The sequence below is a fragment of the Antechinus flavipes genome, chromosome 1, assembly GCF_016432865.1.
Source record: "Antechinus flavipes isolate AdamAnt ecotype Samford, QLD, Australia chromosome 1, AdamAnt_v2, whole genome shotgun sequence".
Lineage (NCBI taxonomy): Eukaryota > Metazoa > Chordata > Mammalia > Dasyuromorphia > Dasyuridae > Antechinus > Antechinus flavipes.
In genome coordinates this window covers 482499639-482527276 of record NC_067398.1, presented here as the reverse complement: position 1 = coordinate 482527276, position 27638 = coordinate 482499639, and the positions used below count along the sequence as shown (strand labels likewise).

General features: G+C 37.6%; 2 protein-coding genes across 11 annotated transcripts in view; one reads left to right on the top strand and one right to left on the bottom strand.

Moving 5' to 3' along the window:
* KLHL14 (kelch like family member 14) overlaps nt 1-27638 on the bottom strand; it is a 168093-nt gene that overhangs the window by 127369 nt on the left and 13086 nt on the right. Inside the window, exons 3-5 of the mRNA XM_051970272.1 lie at nt 5346-5380; nt 3563-3846; nt 443-1450 (exon numbers count right to left, since the gene is read on the bottom strand). Coding sequence (XP_051826232.1) covers nt 443-1407 — 965 coding nt within the window. The 5' untranslated portion in view covers nt 1408-1450; nt 3563-3846; nt 5346-5380. The remainder of the gene's footprint in view (nt 1-442; nt 1451-3562; nt 3847-5345; nt 5381-27638) is intronic.
* LOC127543907 (cyclic AMP-dependent transcription factor ATF-5-like) lies at nt 1423-20583 on the top strand. 10 transcript variants are annotated; one of them, XR_007949335.1, is made up of 5 exons: nt 1423-2537; nt 2916-3156; nt 4243-5063; nt 7314-7367; nt 20476-20583. XR_007949335.1 is itself a non-coding variant. In XM_051970275.1 (3 exons), exons 1-2 carry the CDS (start codon nt 1832-1834, stop codon nt 3148-3150), a joined length of 342 nt encoding a protein of 113 aa, XP_051826235.1. In that variant the 5' UTR covers nt 1423-1831; the 3' UTR covers nt 3151-3156; nt 4893-5888. The 10 variants fall into 10 exon arrangements, 4 of the variants coding, with proteins under 4 accessions (XP_051826235.1, XP_051826236.1, XP_051826233.1 ...); XR_007949336.1 differs by lacking the exon at nt 20476-20583 and adding an exon at nt 13433-14933; XR_007949331.1 differs by lacking the exons at nt 1423-2537; nt 20476-20583 and adding an exon at nt 2594-2822 and having other exon boundaries at nt 4893-5063; nt 7314-7714.

The following is a 27638-nucleotide window of genomic DNA, read 5'->3' as shown; positions in this document are numbered from 1 at the left end:
GACTGCAAGAGAAAAGGGGGGGACACATCTCATTACTGAAGCCCTTCCCTCGAGGAAGCAGGCAGCTTATAATTGGACTTGGAGGGGGTGCTAACTCTAGGGGCTACCAAGGAGCTTTGCACATGCATCATTTTTAACTGCCCCAGCCCCAGCACCCCCACACATCTGCCTATGCCATAGTCAGCCTATGAGCCCACCATGCCTAATTTTATTAGGAAATGGGAATTTAGGTTATACTGGGCTCCAGCTCTCTATTGACCCTTCGGGGATACTGAAATTAACTTTCAGAAGAAATGTCTTAATTGTTTGTTTGCATTTTAAGCTTATCCACGAATCACCCCCACCCCACCCCTTTCCCTCCTCACAGGCCCCCCTCCCCTCTTTCCAGGGTTCTCTCAGCCTCCCTCCTCCCCCACCTCCCTTCCTCTTTGTTGTCTCTTACCTGCTGGCCAGGCTCTGCCTGCAATGCTGCCTGAAGGGCATCAGGTGGTAGTTCATGGCGTCCAGAAGCAGCTTCTGGCAGACCGGGTCGGTGCGCATGAAATCCACTGACTGGACCCGCTCTACCAGCTCTGGGGCTGGGATGAGGGCGAAGCGGAGGCGCTTCATGAGGTCGGGCGCGTACTGCATGCGGGTCTCCCGGTCGTGCTCCAGCCAAAGCACGGACATCTGGAAGAGCGCCAGCTCCGACTCCACGGGGGGCGGCAGCGAGTCCAGCAGGGCGCGCATCTCCTCAAAGTTGAGCAGTAGCACGTCCTCCACCAGGTACTTGTTGGCCAGCTTCTTGGTCTCCTCCAGGCCGTGCAGCGCGGCGATCTTGCACACCTGCTTGTAGTTCTGGACCGAGATCTGGTCGTTGAGGAACTGCACGCACAGCTTGGTGACCTGGGGAATGTGCAGGATTTTGCTGACCGAAAGCACCTCCTCCACCGTGTCCAGAGAGAGGGTCACATTGGCAGTGTACAGGTACTCCAACACCAGGCGTAGCCCGATGGACGAACAGCCTTGCAGGACCAGATTGTTGATGGCCCGTGGGCTGGCCAGCAGCTTGTCGTCGGGGGAGGAGGAAGGAGTACCCGGCTCCTCCTGCTGCTGTTGCTGCTGCTGCTGTTGCTGCTGCTGCTGCTGCTGTTGCTGCTGCTGCTGCTGCTGCTGTGGGTCCTTGGGGGCCCCCAGGCCGTCCTGGCCACCGACCCCTCCCCCGAGAGGGGGGTGACTGGAAAAAAGAGATCGGAAGTACTGCGAGCAGGAGGCCAGAACGGCCTTGTGGCAGTGAAACTGCTGGCCCTGGGCCGTGAGGGTCACGTCGCAAAACAGCTGCTTCCTCCACAGCAGGTTGAGGCCGTGCAGCAAGTTGTCGCTGTGGCTGGGGTCGAAGGTGGAGGTCCTGTCCCCGGATCTGGACATGGCGAGCTGCCTCAGCGCACCTGGCTTTAAACCCTCCTCCAACCTGGCAAACAGGGGTGGGGGAGGGGGAGGGGGAGTAATGGGGGGAATAAGGTGGTGGAGGGGGTGGGGTGTGGTTGGGGTGGGGAAGGGTGTGGAGGGGAGGGGGAGGGTGAGGAACAATAATAAATACACAGTTTGCCCCCTGGTGCAGCACTCCCTCTTGTCACTGGTATATGGAGGATGATTCAGAGGGTACTGGTCTTCGTGAGTAGTAATAGAACGGGCTTTATTTCTTGAAGCCAACCAGATTTGGGTCCCCGCTCTTCTCCCAGCGACTTCCCCCACCCAACCCCCCACTCACACAACCCAACCTCACTTTCCTAAAAGAACCCTGACTCTGCGCTAGGCAGCAACAGCGGCGGCAGCGACGGCAAAGTGGTGCATGGGGCTGTTAAGGCCGAGTAAACTCGTGGGCTCTTGTCCATGCCCAGAACCGGAGGAAAGGAAGAGCCCCAGGAAGGACCGGGCTGGGGGTGCTCTAGGAAAGAGGTGACTGTGGCAGGTTCCAGTCCAATTTGTGCGTCCCCTCCTCTGCTGGGCTCCTCGTAGTTCTGTTTGTTGGAGGGGTAAGGAGAGGGAAGCTATGCTGGGGCAGTTCGGGACGGGAGCAGCCCGTAAAGTGGGAGACTCTTGGCCTTTGAAAAATCAAATCAGATCTGGGGGAACCTTCGATTATTCGTGGTGCCCCTAGGAAGGACTATGCTAATAGCAATCTGATGGAGGAAATAAAGCCTTTTCTTCTCCTGGAAAAGTGCAGTGGAGCGCGGTGGTGACTAGCTCAGTGCACTCCCGAGAGGCGGGGAGCTGTCCTTATCAATTCGAGCTCATTTCCCCCACCCTGGCCCTGCCCGCTCCCCTGGTTCTCAAACTGTTGGCTGTTCCTTCCGCCACTCAGTTTTGCTAATCTTGCAAAGATGCTCTGAAACCTGGCGGAGGTTACCTCCCGCCCCCTAGAATTTCCAAGCCTTGAAGTTTAGCGCTCTCCACTTGGATCAGAGTTAGCACCTGGGCTGCTTTAGGTTAGGGGGAGGGTCCCTTGTCCTGGCGTTTCTTTCGCTTGGGCAGAAGGCGCTGTCACTTTAACTCTGGTAACTACATGAAGTTCAAGTTGGAAGCTAGCTAGCTGGGGGGGGGGGGAGAGGGAAGGAGGGAAGTAGGGGGGAAGGGAAAGCAGGTGGGGGACTGCTGTGCCCTTCTGCCCTATCCTATGATTTTTCACTGGCAGCCGGCAGCTTCTCCCAGTTTCCCCTCTCAACAACCCCACATGAACCCATACTCAGGCGCCCTGTGGTCTAGCCCACCTTCCTTAGCCTTCAACTACTCTGTTAAAAAGAAAAAAAGTCAGATGCGTCCGCTTCTTTGGTCTTACAAAGGTAGAGGGTCAGATGCAGGAGCGGACGGGGGAGGAGGGAGACCAAAGAACAATCAATACGCCCTCTTTCTTAATCTGTAATTGCACCTTCCAGGGCTGAGGAGAAAAAGACCCTCTGTGCCCACATCCCGCTCCAAAGAGCGCTGCTGCTACTGCTGTTGCTGCTGCTGCTGCCGCCGCCGCCGCTGCCGCCGCCGCCGCCGCCGCCGCCGCCGCCGCCACCGCCGCCACTGCCGCTCCCCGTCAGAGGGATCCCACAGAGACCTGCTCCTTCCATTGCAGATCACTCTGTCCTGGCACCGGCACTTGAGCTCCTTCCTTTTGACTAGAGACTGGTAATTCTCCGAGCCACTTTTAATGCCTAGTTCCAGGTGGACCCCAACCTCCTTTTTACACTCCCCCTTTACTTCCCCCTCCCCCACCCCTGCTCTGTCTTTCCTGGAACATCTCACTGAGTCTCTCCCTTTAAGTGGACCCGGTCAATTCCTTCCCCCCTCTCCCCGCCTCCCCTGTCTCTTCCCCCCCCCCACCTTTTCCTGTCCCCCCTTCTTCCTTCTCTTTCTCCCTCCCCTGCCTCTCCCTGGTCTGCCCAGTTCTTGCCATGGGAGTTTATTCTTTCAAGGCATTTGTCACACAAGTACCCCACGACCCTTCTGAAAGACTCCCTTATTGCACCCTTAGCAAACAATCCAAAAGACAAAACAAAACACATATATGGTATACAGAAGGCCAGAAACTTACCTGGTCTCAATCAGCTGCTAAAGTAAAGGCTCACTTCAGCTCCCCCCCAAAAATCAATTGTCCTTCCTTTTTAAAGGTTTCCTCGCTCCTTGGGAGGGGGAAAAACACCTTCTGGTTCCCAACTCCAGGCAGTCACTCTTTACAATTTATTTTGTCGTACATCATTTGATCACCATGAATTAGCAACAGCAAGAAAATGTAGGAGAGGGAGAAAAGAGAGAAAGAGAGGGGGAGAGAGGAAGAGAGAGAGGAGAGAGGGAGAGAGAGAGAGGGAGCAGAGCTTTCTGCAAGAGAAGAAGAAGAAAAAATGTACGTGTGACAAATTATGCTACCAAGAAACAACACATCATTATCCTTGGGCCTGGGGCTCAGTGAGTCGTAACGAGAGTAATAGGAAATCCACGGTTGGGGAGAGAAACGGTCGTGCATGGCCAGTGGAGAGAGACCATACAGGGGGATGGATGCTGGAGAGACTCGCAAAATTATGGCTCAAGGCTATTGTAAAAATTGTCGAGCGTAAATGACTGCGATTTCAAACATCTTTGGAAGAAAGAAGGGGAAAAAGCGAGGCCCCCCCCTCCCTCTCCCTCTCTCTCTCCCTCTCTCTTCTCTCTCTCTATAAAGAACCGTCAAGTTTTAGTGCGCATTGCTAATTAGTCAATTTCTCTCTGCCTTCACAGGCTGGCGACTTTGCTGCTGAGCTGAAACTGCTAATTTCTGTGACCAGCTTTTTTCTTAGCTGTGATCTGGATGAATGAGTAGCTGTCTCACAGAGATGACAAAAATAAACTCTAATCCCCCCCAAAATTTCCACTACATCTTTCTCATGCATAGATTTATGATCTTCTGTGCAATATGCAAACTTTTTGTGTGTGTATATTGTACATGCTGTTGTTTTCAGATTTCACTCCATTTGCTTTCTGTTCTTTCCCTTCCCCCCATGAGATGGAAACAATGTCTGATCTCCACATATGATATAATATTACTTTATACCGTTTTTGTATTTATAGGTTGGGTCTAGTATAGATCACACTGATCCTGGCTTTAGAGGTGGGTGGCTACTATGTGAAACAGGGGTGGGTGAGAATAGGGCTGGCATAAGTGAGAAGCCCTTCCCTTTACATTTGCTCCCCTGCACTATTCAAGATTTATGATCTTGTTTGAAGGCATATTTTCTCTATCGTTTTGTCTGGTTAGACAACCGTCTCTGAACTTCACTGTCAGCTCTTCAACAGATAAGGGTTCAGAAGTCACATTTTTTTTTTTTATTGGAAGATTAGCATATTGTCAGATTTGTCTTTCAGTCTGAGAATCTTTCTTTGCTTTGTAGGAGTGAGAATCAAACCACAGGAAAAGCAGCTGCTGTTCCACCAGCATAACCTTTCAACTTCTGGGCACATCTGACTGGAAAGGGAGCCATGGCCAGCTTAGAGTTTTGACTCCAAGCATTGACAACTAAAACCGGGAGGTTTCTGTCACTTTGGTTCTGCTATGGACTAAGGTGCATTTTAGTAGAGGACATGTTCTCCAGACTTTATCTCATGATGTATTGCACCCTTGCATTTATAGCCCTGTACGTCTGTTGTCAAGGGAGAAAAAGGAAAGGGAAGGCATGCCCTTGAATGAAATACAGATGAAAGAAGACTGGGCATCAGTTAAATAAAGTTTTGGTTCCTGATAAATTTGGGAACATGGCTTATTCCAACTTATACCTGGTCTGATAATGAATGTATTTGTCATTATAATCCATATTAGGAGTATGTCTGAAAACCTGTCATCTTACCTTACTCTTTAATTTGCAGAAGGAGGGGAAAAAACCTGAGGAAGCAAAAAACAATAAAATACTGAAATTTCAAAGCCTGGAAATTCCCAACCTAAAAAGATGGAAAGCAACTCTTATTTTAGTTCTTTACTTTCAAGTAAATGGATAAAGATATATTTATCCTTCATAGAAGCTTCATCATGTTTATCAAATATCTCCCTTCTTTAAGAATAGATATCTTTTTTCTTGATTTTTCTCAAATCTTCACTTCAATACCATCTAATTTTATTACTTATATAATCAAACTTTAACTGGACATTTAGAATCCTAGATTTAGAGCTAGAAGAGATAAAATTTATAGAAAAGAAATGACTATCAAAGAAGTTACAAAGTTAACTCTTCTGCTATCTGCTTGGGGTTTTTCATTCTCAGTTGTCATAATTTCTTTAAATGTTAGAAAGGTTACAAGAAAGCTTCATTTCAGTTAAACTCCATTAACAATTAATATAATCCTGCATACAAAGTGTTCATGAAAAAGGCAAAATAAATTTGTTGCTGAATTTTGATATTGAGTTTTTATAGACTATCAAGAAAGCAATTAACTTATCCAAGGTAAATTTCTAATACCTTAAAAAAAAACACCTATGTGCCATCTTCATATATCCTCATAAAGGAGGAATAGCATATTTGGTGGCCTCAAATTTACTTTGAGATGTTCATTCAGCATCAGTGGGAAATGATATCATGGTCAGGAAAATTGACAACTTCCAAATATCAAGAGTCACATGTGAATTTTGTTTTTCCTAACTAAGCTACACATTATAATGATTGGTGCATGAATGGTAGTGAGAAAAATATAATCAGGTAAGTCACATTATTTCTGTGGCCTTCATTTACTATGACTTTTCCTGCTTAGATTTCATATCTTAGAGAAGAAATAATCACCATTATCTAACATACAAAATTTGGGAATTTTCAAATAAACATTTGAATTTGAAGGCTATTCATGTGCATCATGTAAATAAGATCTGCTCTGTATTTTTTTATTGGTTCTTCTCTTTGACATGACATAATTTATTTCAGAACTAACAAATGACCAAAAATATCTATGCAATTCCTATATTATACTGCATTGGATATGAAGCCAGAGTAATTGGTTCCAAATACTGACTATATTGTCATTTTCAAATACTGACATTTGTGACGATGGACAAATCACTTAATCTTTTCAGCCTTACTTTCCTTATCTATAAATTGAGATTAGAGACTATATGACCTCTAACTTCCCTTCCAATTTTTATAAATGTCCTTAAGAAACAAAGCAAAATAGTAGTAATGATATTCCAGATGCAAAGATAGTCATAAGTATTTGAATTTTATGCTGTTTCATTATTCAGCACACAGAAAATGCATCTGTGTATTTGCTCTACCCTGCTGAGCAAAGAGCAACAGCTTGTACCTCTGTCTACCATTTGTAAAATGGCAGGATGGGAATAGTTAGGAACTACACTCAGCAGATTGAACTTCCCATATTTTATGATTAGAAAGAAAAGGGTGGGTTTTTTTTGTTTATTTCTTTTTTTTTGTTTGTTTGTTTTGCTTATTTCTATAGTGACAAACTCTGCTTAACATGAAACAGTTCTCAAAATAATCATTCATTAAGGCTATCTATAATTTCCTTTACATCAAAAGTATCTCTTCCATGACTATCATTTGCACTGATCAACCACTATCAGTCTACATTTCATGGTAGTGTGATTGGAAGAGAGCCAGGACGCAAATTTATTGGTAGAAGGAGTATAGATGATCACTTATATTATAAATCATGTTCAGAATAGTTCTAAAAATATCTTGCTGTCAAACAAGTTGACTTTCAGAGAAACTTTATAGTTTTCATTGACATCTTGAAAATCTAGAATTTGAATTTTCTCTAAATTTTAAAAATGATTTTTCATATTCAAAAAATTAATTAAACAAATATTTTTTCAGTGCCTACTCTATGCAGATCAATGTGATAGACACCAGAGGAGCTACAATATCTGGGTAAGTTACAGTCCTTGCCCTCATAGTAGGTGGGGACAATACAACAATAGATAATTAATACAAAAAGCATAGAGTAAGTTTATCCAACAACAACAACAACAGAAAAGTACCAGGAAAAGCTTCTAAGGGTTTTGAAGCATAAGGAGTGATCATCAGGTAAAAACAATGAGTGGGGACATGGGGATATGTATGTGAGATAGACAAGATCCATTCTGTATTCTTTCTCTATGAGTCATTATCACTTCATTATCACATAACTTCATCATTGAAGATTGGCAACCAAATGCTCACTCTCTCTGTGTCTTTCCCTGTCTTTTTCTTTACCTCTGTCCATATTTACATATGGATATCTATTATACATGTATATCCATTACACATACACACAGAGAATTATATGTATATACATATATATATATAATATATATATGAAATGTACATAAATATATTTTGAAATATTGAAGCATCACACATAAAAAACAATTCAGAAGAATTCATGAATCTTCACAATGCTGTCATTTTCAGACAAATTAAAGCATGACATACTGAGAACTGGAAGGAACTTCAGAGGCCAACTAATCTACATTTTAAAGACGAACAAATTAAAATTCAAAGAGGCTAAGTGACCAAAAGTCACACAAATAAAGTGCATTAGAAGTTGGATTTGAACCGTTTGTGTCTAAATCCATGTCCAGTATTTTTTCCACTATACTATGTCCTCTCCAAAAAATGGAAGTAGCAATTGCTTCATATTATATATGGAGACACTGAGGCAAATAAGGATTAAGTGATTTCTTCAAAATCTTTAGAATTCACACTTAGCCAATCAAATAATGTATGCAAAGTACATTGTAAAGCTTAAAGCAATATATTAATGCCAGCTGTTATTATTTGCTGTGACTTCTATCTAGCAAGTCATATTCATATTCAGAAATGTCATGAAGTTATGACAGCAGAGTGATCAATGACAAAAAAAGTTTGCAGACCACTGGCCTTGAGGATTCCAGAATCACTGAATTTCAATGTTGGAAGAACCCTCAATGGCAATCTAGTCCAACCTATACCCCAAAACAAACCATCTCTACCACACAACTTTCAAATTGTCATCTAGCCTTTGAAGAAAGACTTTAAATGGTGAGGAACCCATTATCTCTTTAAGGCATTACATCACATTTTTAGATGCTATTAATGGTTAATAAATTTTTTTTAAAAATAAAGTCTGAATTTACCTCTGTTCAATGCTTATTCATTATTTCTCTTTTTATCTTCTGGAGCCAAGGAAAATAAATATTAATATTTTTCCCTTTGACAATTCTTTATATTCCTGAAAATAATTTATATCTTCCCCCATCCCCTTTCAATTTTCCAGCTAAATTAAAATGATCCTTCAAGTCAATTGTACAGACATATGTATATCACTGTGTTATAAAGCACACAAAGACAAAAAATGTAACAGTCCATGAACTCAAAGAACTTATATTCCACTTGTTCAAAGTTTTTAACCAACATATTTCTTTACAATTTGGCTCCAATTTCATAAGCAAAACTTTCCTCTTCCATATCACTGCTCATATCTTCCTCTTCCAGGGTTGTGCTGGAGACAGCTCAAACTGGCTTCAAAGTTCATTGTTAAATTTTTAATGTGAGTATTTGCATCCCAAAAATCAACAAATAATAAAATCAGGGCATGAATTATTATTTTGTTAATTGTCTAAGCTTAAGAAAAAGATTCACAAAATGTTAATGATGTGTATCAAATTTAAAGGTATATCCTGAGTATCTATATTTTGGGAAATCAGTTGTTAAAACATTTACTAGCATATTCCTGTCACTCTCCCAGAGACCTTCCCTGTCCTCTTTCCTTGTTAAATTTCTACCTGTCCACCTCTAAACCTTTGTCCTTAAGGACACTTGCCTGACCACCCTGGATTGCTATCATCTCCTTTTTTGGAAACTGTATGGCATTTATTGTCTATACCATTCATTTGGCACTTCATATTTCTTGTCTTACATTGTTAATTATCTTTTTACATGAATATATTTTATGTTGCCAACTACGTTGTTAATTTTTGGCGAGTCAAATAATATCTTATACTTTTTTTCATCCTTCCAGTGTAGCCTGGAGTATATTGCATGACTATATTTGATTGGTTGTGTATTAGTGTGCAATTTTAGCATGAAAAGGAATATGTTGACCAAGGATTTGTTCCATAAACAGGTACAGTGCTTGACATTGCAATCAAGTTAATTGGCAAATGTCATTCATTGTTCTGGACAGCAAGATTAACAAAAATAAAAGATCTTCTTCAGCAAATTTTAAATATATGAAAATACAGGTAAATGAAAAATTCATAATTTTGAAAATGATAATTTATTGTACCAGTTTAAGTACTGTTCAAACTTTTTTGGAGTTCTTGGGACTTTGATGTTGGTGCCAAGATAGGTTTTAGAAACAATAATTAAACTCTCCAGAAATGAAGCTACAGGATTCACCTGTGTTTTTCTAGTTTATGACTTCTTTTTTCTTCTTTTTCTAAAGCTAGTGAATTAGCCCTCAGTTTTAGAATAGCTATTTAACTATAGATTGCATTTTCCAAAGTACAAATTGGTGTGTGGTAAGTTTGTCACTAGATAAGTCTATTCTGTTCACTGTCAGTGACTTTCATCTTTAGAATTTTCTCTGTTCCATATCACTGGGCCTTATGCCAGGAATGTTCAAAAATGGCTGAGCAGAAACTTACCACTTTTGAAATATGATGTCTCCTGTGAAGTTCTGTGGGATATATTGCCAAAGATTATGAGGATGCAACTAAGAAAAACTCATAGCAAAATCTTTAATATTGGGTCCAACTGCCCAGCAATACCTTTCTAACTTTAAACAAGGACATTTTGAAAAGTGACTTTCAGATCCACAAATAAGAAGGAGAAAAATTTAAAGTCTCGAGCTGGTCATGAGGAAGTTCTCATGCAACTCCTGGTCATAAAGAGATAGTCAGATAATTTAATGAATAGAATATTTATTAAAACTTTCTATGTGTCAGGCTCTGTGACTATTTGATGATCTAGGATATGTTACTAGGATTTTCTAAGACTCATTTTTCCCATCCATGAAATGGAAATAACAATGCCTACTAGGGTTATTGTGAGAATGAATAAGTAGTATTAAGCATCTCCAAAAGGCATTTGGGTATTTCCTAAGTAGTTTGTGCCAAGGTTAAGTTTTAGAGAGTGGAAGAAGAAAAAAAAAATCCTGTTTCTCAGTATTCCTTCACCTCCATGCAGAGAGCCAGCTCTGTTTATTCAGAATAAAGAAGGCGGGGAAGAGGAGAAGAAAAGGGTTCAGCTAAACTAATGTCCACCAAGTCTTGTGTAGTCACCATTCTGTACCTGTAGTCCCCCACTTCTGCCAAGAAGGGAGGGAACAACACAACAGTTTACAAAGCCTGTCTTGTGAGAAACAAGTCAATAGATGTGAAAGTATTTTGAGGTTTGAATTTATTGGAAGATAGGGCATTAGAACAATCCAATGTTTCTAGCATTCTTGGTTCCATCGTGAAAACACTTTCTCATCTGACAATATAATTCAATTGATGATTTTTAACAATTGCTGGGTTTGTTTTTTTTTAATGCTTTGAAGCAAATGTGGAGATATGCCTTGTTTTTATATACATCAAAAACATTTATATACTTTCCAAACAGAAGCTGAGGGGAGGTATACATTTTGCAATAAGAGTTACGTCTTCTGACTTCAATTATCATTGAAAAGTAGTTATTATATTTTATAACTTTTCAAGAGCAAGACAATGCTTCCTTGACTTAGATATTTTTTCTTGGGTGAAACTAGTTTTCCATGGTTTTTGTAATTACACTGTTTGTACACTGATGCTTTCTCTTATAGTATTAGGCTTTTCTATGGCTATTGGGTTGTTTGAATTAAATTTCATAATCATGAGATTGTACATTTGCTTGTTCACCACCTCCAATGTACCAAGATATACAAAAGCTTTTGCTCCATTTGGACTACAGTTTTTGATCTCTTTCCCATATTTACATTCTATTTTGCCCCCTTATTTTTGTGGTGTAATTTTTTTCTATTATTACTCACAAGTTTAATGATGTTAACATACATATGATCATTTCCCCACTCTTTGCCTCTCTTGCCCTCAGTTCTGCTTAATTTCTTTCCTCTTGTTTCCTTATCCTCTGTCTTCCCTCTGTTACATGCCCCCCTTTTCTTATATTGTTATTATTGTAGAGTACAATTTTATATTTCACAATATTTTTGTATACTTTTTAAATTCTGAGGAATATAAATATACTTTTCAAAAAAGGAGAGGCTCTGAATTTGGAGAAATCTTAAGTGTTACTTAGCTGGAAAAAAAGAAGAGAAAAGGAACTAAGTTATGCATATAACTTTTTTGATATAAATTATTTTGATTTTTTTTGAAAGTGAGCTGCTGTAAGTAAGCAAATGAATGTGAAAAATGAAAACCTAAATTCTATTAATATAACATTAAGTTTCTTTATTGAAAATAAGATATACTAGATAGAGAAAAAAGAATTTTAAGTGTTAAATAACATGAATATTTGTAAAAATACAAGGCTGAGAGGTCAAAAAACAAAACAACAACAACCTCCTAACAATTAGAACTGGATGTGTATATAAATAACTCCAAGAGAAAGTAAATTTACCATCAATAGCAAATCTTCTGATTGAATGAAAGTTGTGAGTCATATTTGAAGAGAATTCAAACTATAGGTAGGGAGTGAACTATATGTTTTCTGGGGTTTTCACTTCTAACTCCAAAAAGTCTATGATTTCTGAATATGTCATATTGAGATCAGCAAAGATTTAGAGTATCTTCGTAGCAATATAGTGACATATGGGTCAAGTTAAAGACTGATTGATTCACTAAACTTGAATTTCCTTGGGGGGCTTAAATCACACCTGTAAGAATACTTTGGCACAGTTTTATATGTATTAATTTCCTTGTCTTTCTAACAGTAGTTAAAAGAATCCAAAAGCTCCCAAAGGAAGTGTATAAAACACTCCTACTGTATGATGCACAGATCATTAATGTGGCTAGATCATAAAGGGCCCCATCTCTTAGAACTGTTATCAGTGCCATTACAAACCTGTAATATGTGTACTATTGATACTAAATTCTATATCTCTGAAAGGGGAGAAAGATTTTACAAGGACCATATCTCTCTCTCTGTTTTTCTGCCTCTCTTTTTCTACCTCTTCTCTTTCTCTCTTTTTTCCTCTGTCCCTCATCAATCTATTTACCTATCTATGAATATATGCATCTATTATATATAATCACATACTGTACATATGTATACATGTAAATTTATGCATATATATAAATATGTATGTATTATATATGTATACATGCATAAATTACAAATGTAGGTATATATACATTTCAAAATTCCCATAGTATTTTATAAATCCTTTTAATAAACAAATTAAACTATAATGCTTTAATTAACATGTACATTATTTAATTTTGAAAGCAACAAATTTGAAATTTTTATATTTCTAATGATTGCCCAAAGGCAATATTTCATATAATATATTAAAAACTCATACATTATGCTTGACTTAAATTTTTTTAAAGCATTTGAAGATAGGATTGCATTTCTGGAAAATATAAGGAAAAGTGTACAAGTGCACAATAATGACCTGTATTGCTATAAATTGTAAAAGGCTGTAGAACACACTGACCTCTCTCACAGGACAGAAGCAAGCAATCTAAAGCAGGCATAAAATACAGCGATTTTCAGTAGCAATTTTCAGAATGTTGTTTAAGAGGGCTCCCCTTAGATTGTACAGTTTTGTCTTGTTGGCAAAGAGAGCACTATTAGCTACAACGCTGAACTATTATCTTCTCAGTAACTAATCAACAAATAGGATTCCCCAACATCTGGAGGAGGGGACCGGTACCCAGTGCACATATAGCTCACCAGGATGTTGGCTTAACTAGGGACTTCAAGTCCTCATATTGTTTCTTGATTATAGTGAATCCTTTGTAATTCTGCATTCATTTCCCTGCCCCATCTAGGAGAAGAAGGCTTTTGGAGACTAATATTAATACAGCCAACGGGATTTCTTGGATGACCTCCTGAAATCACAATGATTGTGATTAATCAAATTCACAATGGAAGGAAAAAAACAGGCCAAAGCATCTTAATATAGTCTGACCTTACTTCCAGTAATCACTGCTATCCAATGGCCACTGGGTGGCCTGTGAGAATTAAAGTGGAAATAGGTATACCTCCTATAAAATTGTCTTTGATTAAGCTGGATATGTGGTAGTATGGGTGGAGTAAAAGTTTGGGAGCTAGCCTCAGAGGTAGGAAAACCTTGCTGCAAAGTCCTGTCTCTGACACCTATTAGCTTTTTGTCCAAAGGAAAATTAACCTTTCCATGTCCTAGTTAATCCTATATTTCAGAAAAGGATATGAAGAATTTCATCACTGGGTGTTGTCCATAGACCCAATCTGTAATTCAATTTCTAATCACTAAATAAAAATGCACTTTAATGTGTAAACTTGCTAGGAAGTTGCTGGGCTCTTCCCACCAGCATAACCCTAGGACCCAGAACAGGATTTTGTTCTTTATTCCTTAGCTTCAGGCATAGTTTGAAATACCTTTTTGTACTCTTAGATGAGTCAGTTCAAAGTCAATGCCCAACTACTCTCCTACTCTAACGCTGTTAGAGAAAACATTCTAAACTCCATAATCCACAATCTTCTCTTATAATCAATTACCCAATTACACTTATTATATAAGTGACACTAGGGCTCTGCTGCATCATGCTAGGAGATGGATTATTCTTTGCTAAGATATGGATGAGAGCTTTCAAAAGAATCCAGACTCAAGTAAGGCATGATCTTTAGCTAAAGCTTAAATGGGAGGTTTTGGTATTTTTAAGATATAGTTATCTTTTCCCCATCCACTTCTAATATATCATTGAATTCTTGAATTCCTCCATTCACTCTCAGAAAGTGTCTGCTTCAGTCCAGGTCAGTGAAATACCAATTCTCCTCAAATCATCAGTTTCAAGTTGGTCAATTACCCACATATTTATAAGTTATTTAGTCTCTTTCCTCTTTTCTCTGGTGAACTTTCATCCATTGCTAGCCACAAGCTAAGATCTAAGACGTATCCTTGATGATTTGACTTTTCATATTTTTAAACTTTGGGTTTCTTTGTATGTCCCTGTGATCCGTCTCATTATAGCATCCTCCCTGGCTTCCATATTAGGGTGTCAAATTTCTGTAAAGACCAAACAATTTGTGTTAAGTTATTACATTGTTCTTGTAGAATCAATTAGCCTGCAATGGTGCTTTCACTGTTTTTGCCAAACCAATTCAAGATATTTGGTGGAATGTAAATGTCATAGATTCTCTACAATTTATAAAATCTTGCTTCTGAAAGAAAACTCAGAAAATATAATAGTCTCTCTCATTCATCAGGTTTTACAATTTTCTCATAAAAACCCTTTGGAATAGTGCAAGATTATTGTTATTATTTTACAAATTAGAAAACTGAAGTTAAGAAAGGGTAATCCAGGGTCACCTATTTAGTATCTCATAATGAATATGGGGATCATGAAATTATGATTTATTATTGGTAGATATTTGATTTGTATACCTATTTTATATATCTCTATATAAATACTTCTTGCAAAAAGAGATCATGAGTTGACAAAGTTTAAGACACTGTGTTTTAAATAATATTATTTATTTGTGATCCTATGATTTCAGGGTTGTCACTTCCAAAAATACTCAAGGATGCTTACTCTAATATATAGATATTGTACAGTTTTAGTGTATGATGGTGCTTATTATCAACTCAGTTTGGTTAAAGTCGTTGATCATGTCATTTTGATTTCATTCTCTTCCCATTTTTTAGTCATTGGAGAAGGGAGAAGGAGGTAACAAGTTTTAGATCCACCAATTTTATTTGAATTATGCAAATGATAAGACAATCAAGTTATTAAGCAGGTCTTCCTCATTTACAAATAACATTTCTTCTGAAATTATCCAAAATGTCTGGAAAATAATAACACTAGAAAGCCTCCCCCTCCATGACCTGACTTCTAAAGAACATGGCTCTTGTGACATTTCCAAAAGTATTATTAGGTACCTATATACCAGAAAGTATTTACAGTAACACTTTTAGGGGTTGTAATGAATTGTGGAAAAAAGTAGATTTTCATCAGTTGGACATACCAAAATAATGCCTAATTAAATTAGAATGGAGTGGAATGCCTAAATATATTGTGTTATTTAAATATATTTGAATTTTAATGCACTATAATAAAGTATTGATCTGAAGACCTCAGGGAAGACATGTTATGAAGTGAAATAGGTAGAATCAGGAAAACACTATGCACAATCACTTACATGATGTACACATAAAGAATAAAAAAGCATAAAAGTGAAAACAGTAATTATGATAACAAAGTTAGCTTCAAAGAAGAACTAAGAAAATGAAATTTAATAACATCTCCATTTTGGTAGGGGGTTATATATATTGGACATTGCATATACTTTAAAACCCAATTGAAATCTTGGTTGATTTTAATAAAATTGCTTCTTCCTTTTCTTTTTTTAAATCTTTGTTATATGAACGGTTTATTAGTTAGGGGAAAAAGAAAGAACATATTTGGAAATGAAGATGATACAAAATGAGGCAATATAAAAATAAAATACTAATACAAAGAAGATTAAAACAAAAAATGAAAAGAAAGTTATTAGACATCAAAAGGATGAGTTAATTAAAGAATATGAGAATTGGAAGAGACCTTAGAAGCTATTTAGTCCAACATAATCCTGAAAATTAATGCCCAATAAAACATACTCTCAAAGGGTCATATAGCCTTTGCTTGAAGATCTTCAGTGCCGGGGGTTTTTGAAAGTGGAAGAGTTGGCACTATCTGTTAAGACAGCCCATGCTACTTTAAGATAGATGTTAGGAAATTTAACTGAACCTAAAATGACCTCTTTGCAACGTCCATCTATAACTCTTTGTTCTATTTTCTGAGGCCGAGAAGAATAAATCTAATATCTCTTTCATGTATCGATCCTTTTTGTATTTGAAAATAATAATTCTGTATCTCTTCCAAATCTTCTCTCTAGTCTAACATTCTCAGTACTGTCAACTGAGACTCTTATGGGATGAGCTCTCTCTCTCACCAGCTTGGTTCTTCTCCTTTGGACTGTTGCCCCTAAGTTATATGAGCCTCAGAATTTAGATCCAGAATCTTAGGGGATAATCCAAACTATAGACTCGAAACTAAACTGTAAAATAAGAGAACTTTCACATTTCTACAAGCCATTCTGCAATCTTGATGCTTAGGTAGAAGGAGCAGAGTCAGCTTGTCTTGTAAGTGTCTGAGACCTAAGGATTGTTTTAACTATATTGCTGTGTGGATGGACCATGACAATTCGGTTCAACTGAAAGTCATGGTCATTATTAAAATTCACTGACACAGATGTGGCTAGACAGCAGTTGCATGAAAAAGATCAACAATGTAACAGAAATTCCCTTTCTCCCCAAAAGCTGATTGAAACCTAAACTATATGAATAGAACCGGGTGTCCAGATGATCAGACTACATTTGGAATTCTGTGCTTAGATCTGGGTACTATATTTTAGTAAATACAAAATAAACTGAAGAAAATTCAGGGGCAGGTGAACCAGGTGGGTGGTGAAAAGACTAGAAACTATGATTTAAAGAACTAGAGATTTTTATCCTGAAAAACAAAACAAAAGGGGGACAAGCTATCTGTGTCATTGTATTTCAACCAGACTTGGTATCCGAGGGAAAAACAAAGAACAATAGTGGACATTTCAAAGAGACAAGATTAGGCTGATAGGAAAATCTCCTAACAAATAGAACTATCTAAAAATGGAATGGGTTTGTTTGGTGATCGTGAGTTCCAAATCAAGGGGAGACTGAAAAATTGCCTCTGGAGAACTTTGTAGAAAAGATTTCTGTTTAGTATAACATGGACTAGATGGTCTCCAAGATTACTCCTAAGTTATAGATTTCTATGATTCCTTGGATGTTGATTTTGCCTCAGAACAGATCTATACATGGAGCTTGCACCATTTTGCCCCTGAGGGAAAGATATCAAACTGTGCACCCTCTGTCCTACTGGCATGGTGTGCTCTGTGCTTGGGATAGCAGATGCATATTTTAAATCTGTTTTTGCATGCCTCAGCTCTGCACTCTCAGAACAAGTATCTCACTTTTCTCTTCCTTGTTACAACTTTGTATATACCAATGAAACTGGAATAACTGAAAGATATGGGCATTGTGGTCTGTTGCTGTGAATCAACAAAGCATTTTGTAATTCCACCCAAACCTAGAAGCACTATTGTGCAAGTGGTCCTCTCTTTTACCACAGAACTGATAGTCTGCGATTCTTGCCAAGCATGGAGCCATAGAGATTCATAGAGGGTAATTAAGTGCCATAATAGAATATTAAACCTGAAGACAGGCAGTTTGGAGTTCAAATCCAGCCTCAGACATTTGCCACTTTTATCTCTTTATCACTTTATTTCTCTCATTTTCTATTTCTTCATCTGAAAAATGAGTATAATAATAGCTGCTACCTCATAGTGTCAACGTACAGATAGAATGGGACTGCATATGTGAAACACTTTGCAAACCTTAAAGCATTATATAAATGCTAACTATTCATGCCAACAGCTTGCATATAGCAAGGTCTATCAAAGTGATATGGAGGTCACATTCTGAAATCATTAAGCACTAAATACATAAATGGAAGCTAGCTCTGTGAAGCTGGAAAGACTTTGAGTATGGGTCTCATAACGGACTATGTGTCTACTGTTTATGGTCAACTTGGTTAAGGTTCGTAGAAAGTTGCATGGTCAAAGTGTGGGCCACCTAGTGAAGAATTGGACAATGACTCATGGAGATAGTCTACAAAGTCACATATGGGCAAGGCGGCAATGGAAGGAGTTTCCATATGGATGGACTCAAAGATCTTTTAATGTATTAAAGAAGTTGCTCTCTTAATCACTTCAAATAATAAGCTTCCATTTCCTCTTGTTGAATCCTAGGCTTTATAAGCAAGTGCAATGAGATTTGGTTTAAAAAAGAAATAAAAGCACATTCTGCCTCTAGTCGTGACTATTGAGGGACAAACCTTGAAAACAAGGTTAATAACGGAAACTCAGTCCATTTCTCTATTAATGCTATCATGCTTAGGGCTATATACTGCCCTTGGTGCATGTGAGAAAATCCTGTTAGCATAATTGATTAAAGACAATAGATGACTATGAATATAGCTATGTTATAAAGACACATATTAATTTATCTACAGACATCACAGAAATTAGCATTTGCTTAATTAGAAACTCAGAGATTTACTGAGCTGGAAGACACCTCAAGGGTCATTTAGTCCAGCCCACTGCTTCCAAGAACTGGATATAAAGCTAACCATGTAAGCTAGCATGAGTTCAGAGCCACAAGGCCTCATAAACATGAGCCTTAGCCTAAAAGAAATAAGGCAAGCAGTAAGAAAGTTTTTAAATTAAAATAGCAAATATAACCGGCAGCATCAGTAATGTAATCTCCTCAGGTTGCTGATGTTTCTTTTCATTAGATAATTATCCTTTCTATGAAAATAGAGGGCAGAGAGGAGACTGGGAGATTTTTTGGTTATCTATATAATAAGTAGCTTATGCCTGCACAGGGTATGTACCAAGGAAAAGCTGGGTAGAAATCAGTGACACATTGCATAGGCTTTTTGTTGTTTAGTCTTTTTAATCAAGTTTGACTTCTTGTGACTTTATTTGGGGTTTTCTTGACAAAGATACTGGAGTGGTTTGCCACTCCACTTTTCCAGCTCATTTTACAGATGAGGAAACTGAGGCAAACAGGGTTAAGTTACTTGTCCATGATAAACATAGCTAATAAGTGCCTGAGGCCCGATTTGAACTCAGAAAGATAAATCTGACTCTAGGCAGAGCACTCTATCCATTGAGCCACCACAAATCTGTATATTAATAAGGGAATGGATGAACACTTAGCTCTGAGGGATTTCTTTCAATCAATCAATCTATCTATTTATATCTATCTATAAGGGATTTCTTTCTGTGTATGTTAAGTGCTTACTATGTATTAGGCACTAGAGATACAAGTACAGAGAAAAAAAGAGTACTTCCATTATTAATAATTGACATTTAAAGTTTATAAAGTACTTCACATACACGGTCTCATTTAAATTTCATAATAACCACGTGACACAAGTGAAGATATTGTTATTTCTATTTCACACAAAAAGAATTAGAGACTCAGAGACACTTTGTGTCTTACCCATATTCATACAACTAACAAATATTGGAAGTGGGATTTGAACTCAGTTCTTTTCTGTGTCCCAATCCAGAGCTCTTTTTTCTATGATATTTTCTAGATAGGTGAATTAACAGAGATTTAATTTATTGTAGTGCTGAATAAAAAACTACAATAGTGATGTACTGCACATATTTAATAACCAGCTTTCTAAAAAATAAAAGCATGTACAAACAAGGAACTTTAAAATTTAATCCTCACATTGCCATTTCCCCCATCACTTTCCTCAAACTTTTTAAATAGGGGGCCAGTTCACTGTCCCTCAGACTGTTGGAGGGCCGGACTATAGTAAAAACAAAAATTTTGGTTTGTGGGCCTTTAAATAAAGAAACTTCATAACCCTGGGTGAGGGGGATAAACGTCCTCAGCTGCCGCATCTGGCCTGCGGCCCTAGTTTGAGGACCCTGGGTCTAGATAATGAACAAAATGATAAATCAAGCCACAATTTGGAGCATTTCTCAATTTCTGAGATGTAAATGCTCACAGTGAAAACTTAGGCAATCTGCTTATAAAGCAGTATAAAATGTCTCTAGCCTGCTCCTTAACCCTAATATATTTTTAGATGATTTTAGCTAGTGGGATGACAGTCACTTCTCTTTTCAAGAAGAAATGACAGTACTGTGCTCCTTGTATTTTGGACTAACTGAGAAGGCATCCATATATTTTCCCAATATCTTCTGTGCTAATTTCAGCATCTTGATGTTGTTCCAGGACCACACTGTCCAGATAAAAGTTTGCCTCTGTCCCTCCTAATAAAATATGAGACATCCACCAACGTACCACAGGTCAATTCCAGGAAGCTCTGCCTAAAGTGAGGAATCCTGAGGATTTGCCTTGCCTGTTGATCTAAGGTATGTCTTCCTGATTCCAGGCTGCAAGATTGTGAAGAAAAAAAGCTTAGGTTTCCTGAGAGTTGGAAGCTGAAGATGTGGTTAGTCACAAGGTAGCTGTGACAATTCACAGAGTCACAAGATATAGAGATGAAAAGGACCTTCGAGCATATCCAACATAATTCTCTTCTTTTACATTTGAGCAAAACTGAGATCCAAGAAAGAAGGGAAATGACTTGCTCAAAATCATGTTGTTATTTAGTTAATCAATCATTTCTGACTCTTCGTGATTTCCTTTGGAGTTTTCTTGGCAAAGATACTGGAGTAGTTTGCCATTTTTTGCTCCAGTTCACTTTACAGATGAGATACTGAGGCAAACAGAGTTAAGTGACTTTCCCAGTATCACACAGCTAGTAAATATCTGAGGCCAAATTTTGGCTCAAGTTTTCCTGACTCCATGCCTGGAACTCTATCTACTACACCAGCTAGCTACCCTAATAAGTAACAGGGCTGAGAGTCAAACCTAATCCCTAATCCCATGCTCCCTTTCTTCAAACTACTGATCCCAATTCCAATGCTCCCTTTCTTCAGACTACTAAAATATTATTTGTGCATGCTCAGGAGACTATAAGCAACTTTTCTATGGTTACAATGGCTTGTGTTGAAAGCATAAAGAAAACTGTAAAAACTAGCCTGAGGAATCTCAGGGTCTGTCAAAAGAATTTTTTATGAGAGGAATTGAAGAAATAAATAAAATATTTAGTAAATACTATGCTAGGATACTAACAGAAGCAAGACTATCCCCATCTTTAGGTAGCTTACAATCTAATGTAAGGAATTGGATTGGGGCAATTCAATTGTCTCCTGGTGTCACCAAATGGTCAATACTTGTGACCAGTAGGATCCTGTATCTAGTCCAGGGCTCTTATTCTTCAGCTGAAGAAACAAATGCCTGAAAAAGTAAAATGACTTTTTCAAGATCATTGTGTAGATATGAGGTGCATTTATCTACCCAAATAAGCATCTGAGGAGAAATTTGAATGTAGGCTCTCTGGCTCCAAATACAGGACTCTCTTTTAATCTACCATATAGATGAGTTGATTTCTGAAGTTGCAGCTTTTATATGTGGGGTTTTGTATATCTACCCTTTTAAACAAAGTGAATTTAGCTTATGGGATTTTAGAATTTGGACTATTATTTGAGTCATCACCTAGTACATATGCAAACATGCAGGTTTAATGAGCATTAATGGATATAATAGACACTCATCTATTCAGTCATTTTCCTATCTTATCTCCAGACCTTTTGTAGAAAAGAGAAAAAAAAAATCATTAAAGCTATGGTTTATAAGACAATTACTTCATCAAACCTCAAGAAATTGCATAATAAATTGTATACATGCATCAAACATGAACAGCAGAGGAATACAATAAACTATGCATTTCCAGCACATTTTTGCCTCCTAATATAAACAGTGGCTTTTGTTTTCAAGAAAAATTCTATATTATATTTGAAGGCTTGTGTAAAATATGGGTATACATTTATCTATCAAACTAAGTAGAAATAATTGAAACACTTAATATGCACAGTAATAGGGAAACGCTCGAACAACTTCATTATTAATGTCTATTGATTATTTATGTTTTCAAATAGGCCAATGTAACTTCTAATATTTTGTTGTGTTAAGTCTCAATGTACATTTTGGTTTTACCTATTAATTGACAAATTTACAATCCACATTATGGGGTTTTTTATTGCTGTATCCTCATTTGCTATGTGCAAAACAGGAGTAAGTTTGCAAACTGATTCCTGTTTATTTAATCTGATTACTGTTACAGTCCTTAGCTCACTCTCTCTCCCTCCGGAAAATGAACTGTACAAGGAAGCCCAGTAAATCTTTACTTAAAAATTCCAAACTTTAGATTGATTTCAGCAGTGGGTTTGTATTGATCTCAAAAGCTTTGCGTTCCTAACTAAAAACTAATCTTTATTTCACCCTTTAGTGACTGCTGTCATAAATATGTTCACTTCTACCAGAGGTTAGTGGATTAATGGTTATTGGAGATCACAGCTTCCAACTGAGGCTGGTAAACCTTAACCTTTGGAGGACAACAGGAAGGCATTTACCCCTTGTCAGCTATAATCCCTAGGTCCATTTTTGACAGTTACCTGAGTGTTAAAGAGGAGGTAGAGCAGGGAATAGGAAATAAAGTGCCAGAGACTCAGCTCAGCTATTAATCACTCATTAGACTGACTGCTGTGCTGGACCCAGCCTGCTTGGAACTTGCAGAATGTCAGAAAGGCAAATGTTTGATTCTCCATTGTGAATCCAGGGTTGGAGTTTTGCTGGTGACTCAGTTAAGGTTATAAGTAACTAACAACTAAATAATTAATAATTCTTGGCTCTCCTTCATTAAGGCATTTCTAAGAACCACATTTGGAGAACAGCAGCATTCTGATAGTGATATATTTTTACTCTGGAGAGTGAAGGAACTTTGGAAGAATATGTCTAGGCTACCCTTTTCCCCTTGCTTTTTAGTTCCCTTTTATCATTTATTTTCTCCATTATAAACTCCTTGAGGGCAGGGGTCATCTTTCTTCTTGCTGCTATTAGTATCCCCAGTGTTTAGCAAAGTGCCTGTCATACAGTAAGTGCTTAATAAATATTTATTTCCTGCTTATATACATTGTAATCAGGGAGACAACCACGGTATGTAGAATAATATAAAGATAATAAACACAAATACATTCAAAGTAGTTACATATAAGGTAATATAAGAGGGAAGACACTAACAATTGAGGATAAGAGGAAAGGCTTCATGGGGAAAATGGTATTTGAGCTTCTTTTTGAAAGAATGGAAAAATTCTGTGAGATAGAGATGAGGAGGTTGTATATTTCAGACATGGGAGATATCCAGCATAAAGACCCAGAATTAGGGAGATGGCATATAAAGAACAGCAAGAGGGCCAATTTGGTTATGGGTAGACCAATGACACTAAAGTTATATTATGTACAAACATACCCCATTTCTACTCCCATCCGACACCAAAAGTATTTTAGGATGCCATATCTGAAGCCTTTCTTGATTCCCCCTATCTCTCTGCTCTCTTTCCATATAAAAATAATACTCTTCTTATCATACTGACACCATTTTGCTTCACATTTCTCTGTTATAATTATTAAATGCTCTTGTGCATACATGAATTCAAATCCTCCCTCTGAAGAGAACTAGTCTTCTTTTCTTTGTGCTTTGCTACCTGCTAATTCCTTCTTCTTTTTGTATTTTAGTTTCCTACTAAACTTAAATTCTATGATCGCAAAGTCCACATCCTCTCTAACTTTTTACTCCCTTAATGCCTAATAAAATGCTATATGCATAATAGAAGAATAATAAATATTTGTTGAGTTGATCTTGAATACTAGATATGAACTTATGAATATGAGTCTTTCTAATTCTAAACCCAAGTATTCGATCCACTGAGCCACTTAGTGCCTAGAGTACTTGCGTTTGGAATCAGAAAGATTTATATTCATAAGTTCAAATCCAGCCTAAAACAGTTACTAGTTTTATGTCCCTGGGCAAGTCACTTAATCCTGTTTGCTTCAGTTTCCTCATCTGTAAAATGAGCTGGAAAAGGAAATGGCAAACCACTCCAATAACTTTGCTAAAAAACAAAACAAAACAAAAACCAAAAATGTTAAATAGGGTCATGAAAAGTTAGACATGACTGAAAATGATGGAACAATGAATAATTTGGTAGGGAGAAGATTTTGCAGGATTCCTCCTTTCCTCAGTTTGCATCCCAGATAGACCTGGAAAAGGATTTGTGGCTGATGACCACAGAGCAAAGACCTTATCTGTAACCACTCTCCATGGTAGGAGACTTGGAAGTCTTACTAAGAAGCTTTCAAAAACTCTTATGTCACTCTCTATTGGTTTTATGACATCCAATAGAATGCAAGTTCTTTTAGGCCATTTTGCTTTTTGAATCTCCCAGAGTATAAAAAGTGTCTGATATATGTAAGTGCTAAATCAATCAATGAAATGACAAGCATTTATTAAGTACTTACTATGGGCTAGACAAGGGATGCAAATGCAATGAATGAATAAACTGTTCCTGACCTCAAGAATCTTTCTTACATTCTAACAAGCTAGACAATGAGCATTAATGGCTTCAAAGTGCATTAAGAGTTTTCACTCACCCTGTATAAGCACATGCAGAATAAATAAAAAGAAAATAAATACAAATAGATCCATATATTTGTTGATTAATTAATATGTCAGGGGTAGCCTCCACAAATTAATATGTCAGGGGTAGCCTCCACATAGTTGATGATCCACATAAAAAGATTTGTACATATGTATGGAATTCCATGAGTCCCAGTGTCCTAAAGACTTTTGAAGAAAATTTAGAAGGACTTGGCTTGTTAGGATGGAAAAAAAGTTTGTAAAATGTATTTTTATTTCCTACCTCACATTAATAGTTTTATTCTTCCTCAGGTCAAACACAATACTACTGAGTCATCCTGATTCTTAGAGTGCATTTAATATACTAAAGGTCCCAAAGCTTAAGTTAACATTCAAGTAGAATGAGTGTCTTAAGGTTCTATCTTTCTCCTTCCTTCCTTCCTTCTTCCTCCTTTCCTCCTTCCCTCCCTCCCTTCCTTCTTTCTTTTTTGTTTTTTCTTTCCTGCTTTCTTTCTTTCTTGTTTTATTCTTCCCTTCTTTCTTTTTTCATTCATTCATTCATTCTTTTTCTTTCCTTTTCTCTTTCTTTCTCTTTCTTTCCTTCTCTTTTGTCCTCTTTTTTCTTGTTTCTATCTTTCTTTCTTTCTCTTTCCTTTCTTTCTCTCTCTTTTTCTTTTTCTCTCATTTTTTCCTTCCTTCCTTCTTCCTTCCTTCCTTCCTTCCTTCTTTCCTTCCTTCCTTCCTTCCTTCCTTCCTTCTTCCTTCCTTCCTTTTCTCTTTCTTTCTTTCTCTCTCTCTCTCTTTCTTTCTTTCTTTCTTTCTTTCTTTCTTTCTTTCTTTCTTTCTTTCTTTCTTTCTTTCTTTCTTTCTTTCTTTCTTTCTTTCTTGTTTCTTCCTTCTAATTTTCCTTCTGTGTGTCATTCTTCTCTCTCTTCTCTCTTCTTTCTGTGCTCCCCTCCTCTGCCAGTATATCTGTCTATCTCTATCTTTATCATTTACTAAGTTTTTAGAGTGATTTATCAATGCTTTTTCCTTCTCCTCCTTTCCCTTCAGGTCCTCTATAAATGCAGTAACAACCTTTAACTTGATTACCTTTCCTGGTACATTAATTAATGAAATGACCGCCATATCATTTACACAAATACACTGTTATTAAACCTCATAGTTCCAGTGCTAGGGTTGAAATGGTTATTCTGAAGCTTCTAACTCTGACATTGACATTCTTAATTTGATATTCTCTTTTAAAGAGCTCACCTTGAATCTTCTGAGTCTGTATTTCCCAGTTTCCACATGATATAAATCTCAGATAATCTGATCTGTTAACTCTTGGCTACTTAATTAGACTTTGTCCAGCTATGCTTCTTACATTTCAGCATGGGAGATTCAAATGATGATTTATAATACTTCCCCTCCCTCTACTATTCTTACCTCCACCAGAATCTGTGTAGCAGACTTCAAAATCAAGAAGATCTGGGTTCAAGTTGTGCCTCTGATATACATTGACCATTGTGACTCTCTCATTGCTTCAGACTTTAAGTTATAGAGTAAGTATTGTTCTGCTTTTGTAAAGGGATTTTCATAATCCTATCAAAGATGTACTCTAGTACCTCATATTAACCCTCCCTGGGAACTCAAAGGTTTTTGCCAATGAACTGAAAGTTCTGACAGGTATTCTCAAACTGGAAACACTCCAAGAGTGGGTCTGGCAGTAAGCCATGTCTATTGTCTGAAGACTAGCTGTAGTGTATGGAGAATTCTTCCAAATTATCATTGGGAGGAATACCCACTGGGATTTAATTATGGTTCTTTGATAGTTATATATTTAAAGCACTTTCAAATATGATGTCTCATTTGATTTTTTACTGATTTTATCATTTCATGCATACTTTTGAGTCCAGCACAGAATCCAGCAAAATGTAGAATGTAAACTCCTTAAGTTTAATAAATGTTTATTGAATTTGAATGAAATTATGAATGTAGTTAAATGATAGAGGGAGATTTTACTTACTCATACAGATGAGCTTAATTGAAGAATCATACATTTATATAACTGTAAGGGACCTCAAATAACATAGACTCCACTCATAAACAGTCACACAACATAACTCAGTTCTAATTTTGTTTTTATAATACTCTTCCTTTATCCTTCACTTTTCTTTTATTGATGGAGATGGCTAAGTAGCATAGTGAGTAGAGTACTAGAATTGAAATCAGAAAAAAAAAATGAGTTCAAATTCTGTCTCAGATACTTATCTCCAAACCCTCTAGCCTTTGTTCCTATGGATTGCTTTTTCCTCAGTAGTATATACTACTGAAAAGTAGTCTCAAGCTTGACTTGGTGACTTCTCTTATCTTAGCTTCTATGGACTAGATGCATATTTTGAAGTATTTGCCTCTATGATCCTCTTCCCCTTGGAGCTAGTAGGCTACTAAATTGCTCTTCTTTACCTTTGACTCTATTCTTGAACACAAATAAAATTCACCCTCTGATTGCCCTGGCCTGCTCATCTTATCGTTAAAAAGAAACTTTAGTGGAATCTTATTTTTACCCCATCTGTATTCAATTTGCAAGTAATGGGTAACATCCAGTTTTTCCATTGAGGCCAGTGTGATAAGGTTATCATAGATTAAATGTCTGTACCCAATGAAAAGGGAACTGGGACATCCCAATATTGCTGTAGCCTGGGCATGGAAGATTTCCGCCTGACTACTGAAGGTTCAGGACTATGCCAATGAGATATAGCATGTGCTGGGGCTTTGTCATCACATATTTTATACATTACTTTTGACACATTCTGTCATAGTTACCCAGATGTGCGCTGCCAAACACTGCCACTCCAATTATTATCAAATA

Excerpts from the sequence above, each read along its gene's own strand:
- LOC127543907 (XM_051970273.1), top strand. The coding sequence starts at position 2,657 with ATGATTTTTCACTGGCAGCCGGCAGCTTCTCCCAGTTTCCCCTCTCAA. Across the intron at positions 2,823-2,915 it reads GCTTCTTTGGTCTTACAAAG|GGCTGAGGAGAAAAAGACCC; the intron begins GTAGAGGGTCAG and ends TGCACCTTCCAG. Across the intron at positions 3,157-4,892 it reads TTCCTTTTGACTAGAGACTG|GAGTGAGAATCAAACCACAG; the intron begins GTAATTCTCCGA and ends TTTGCTTTGTAG.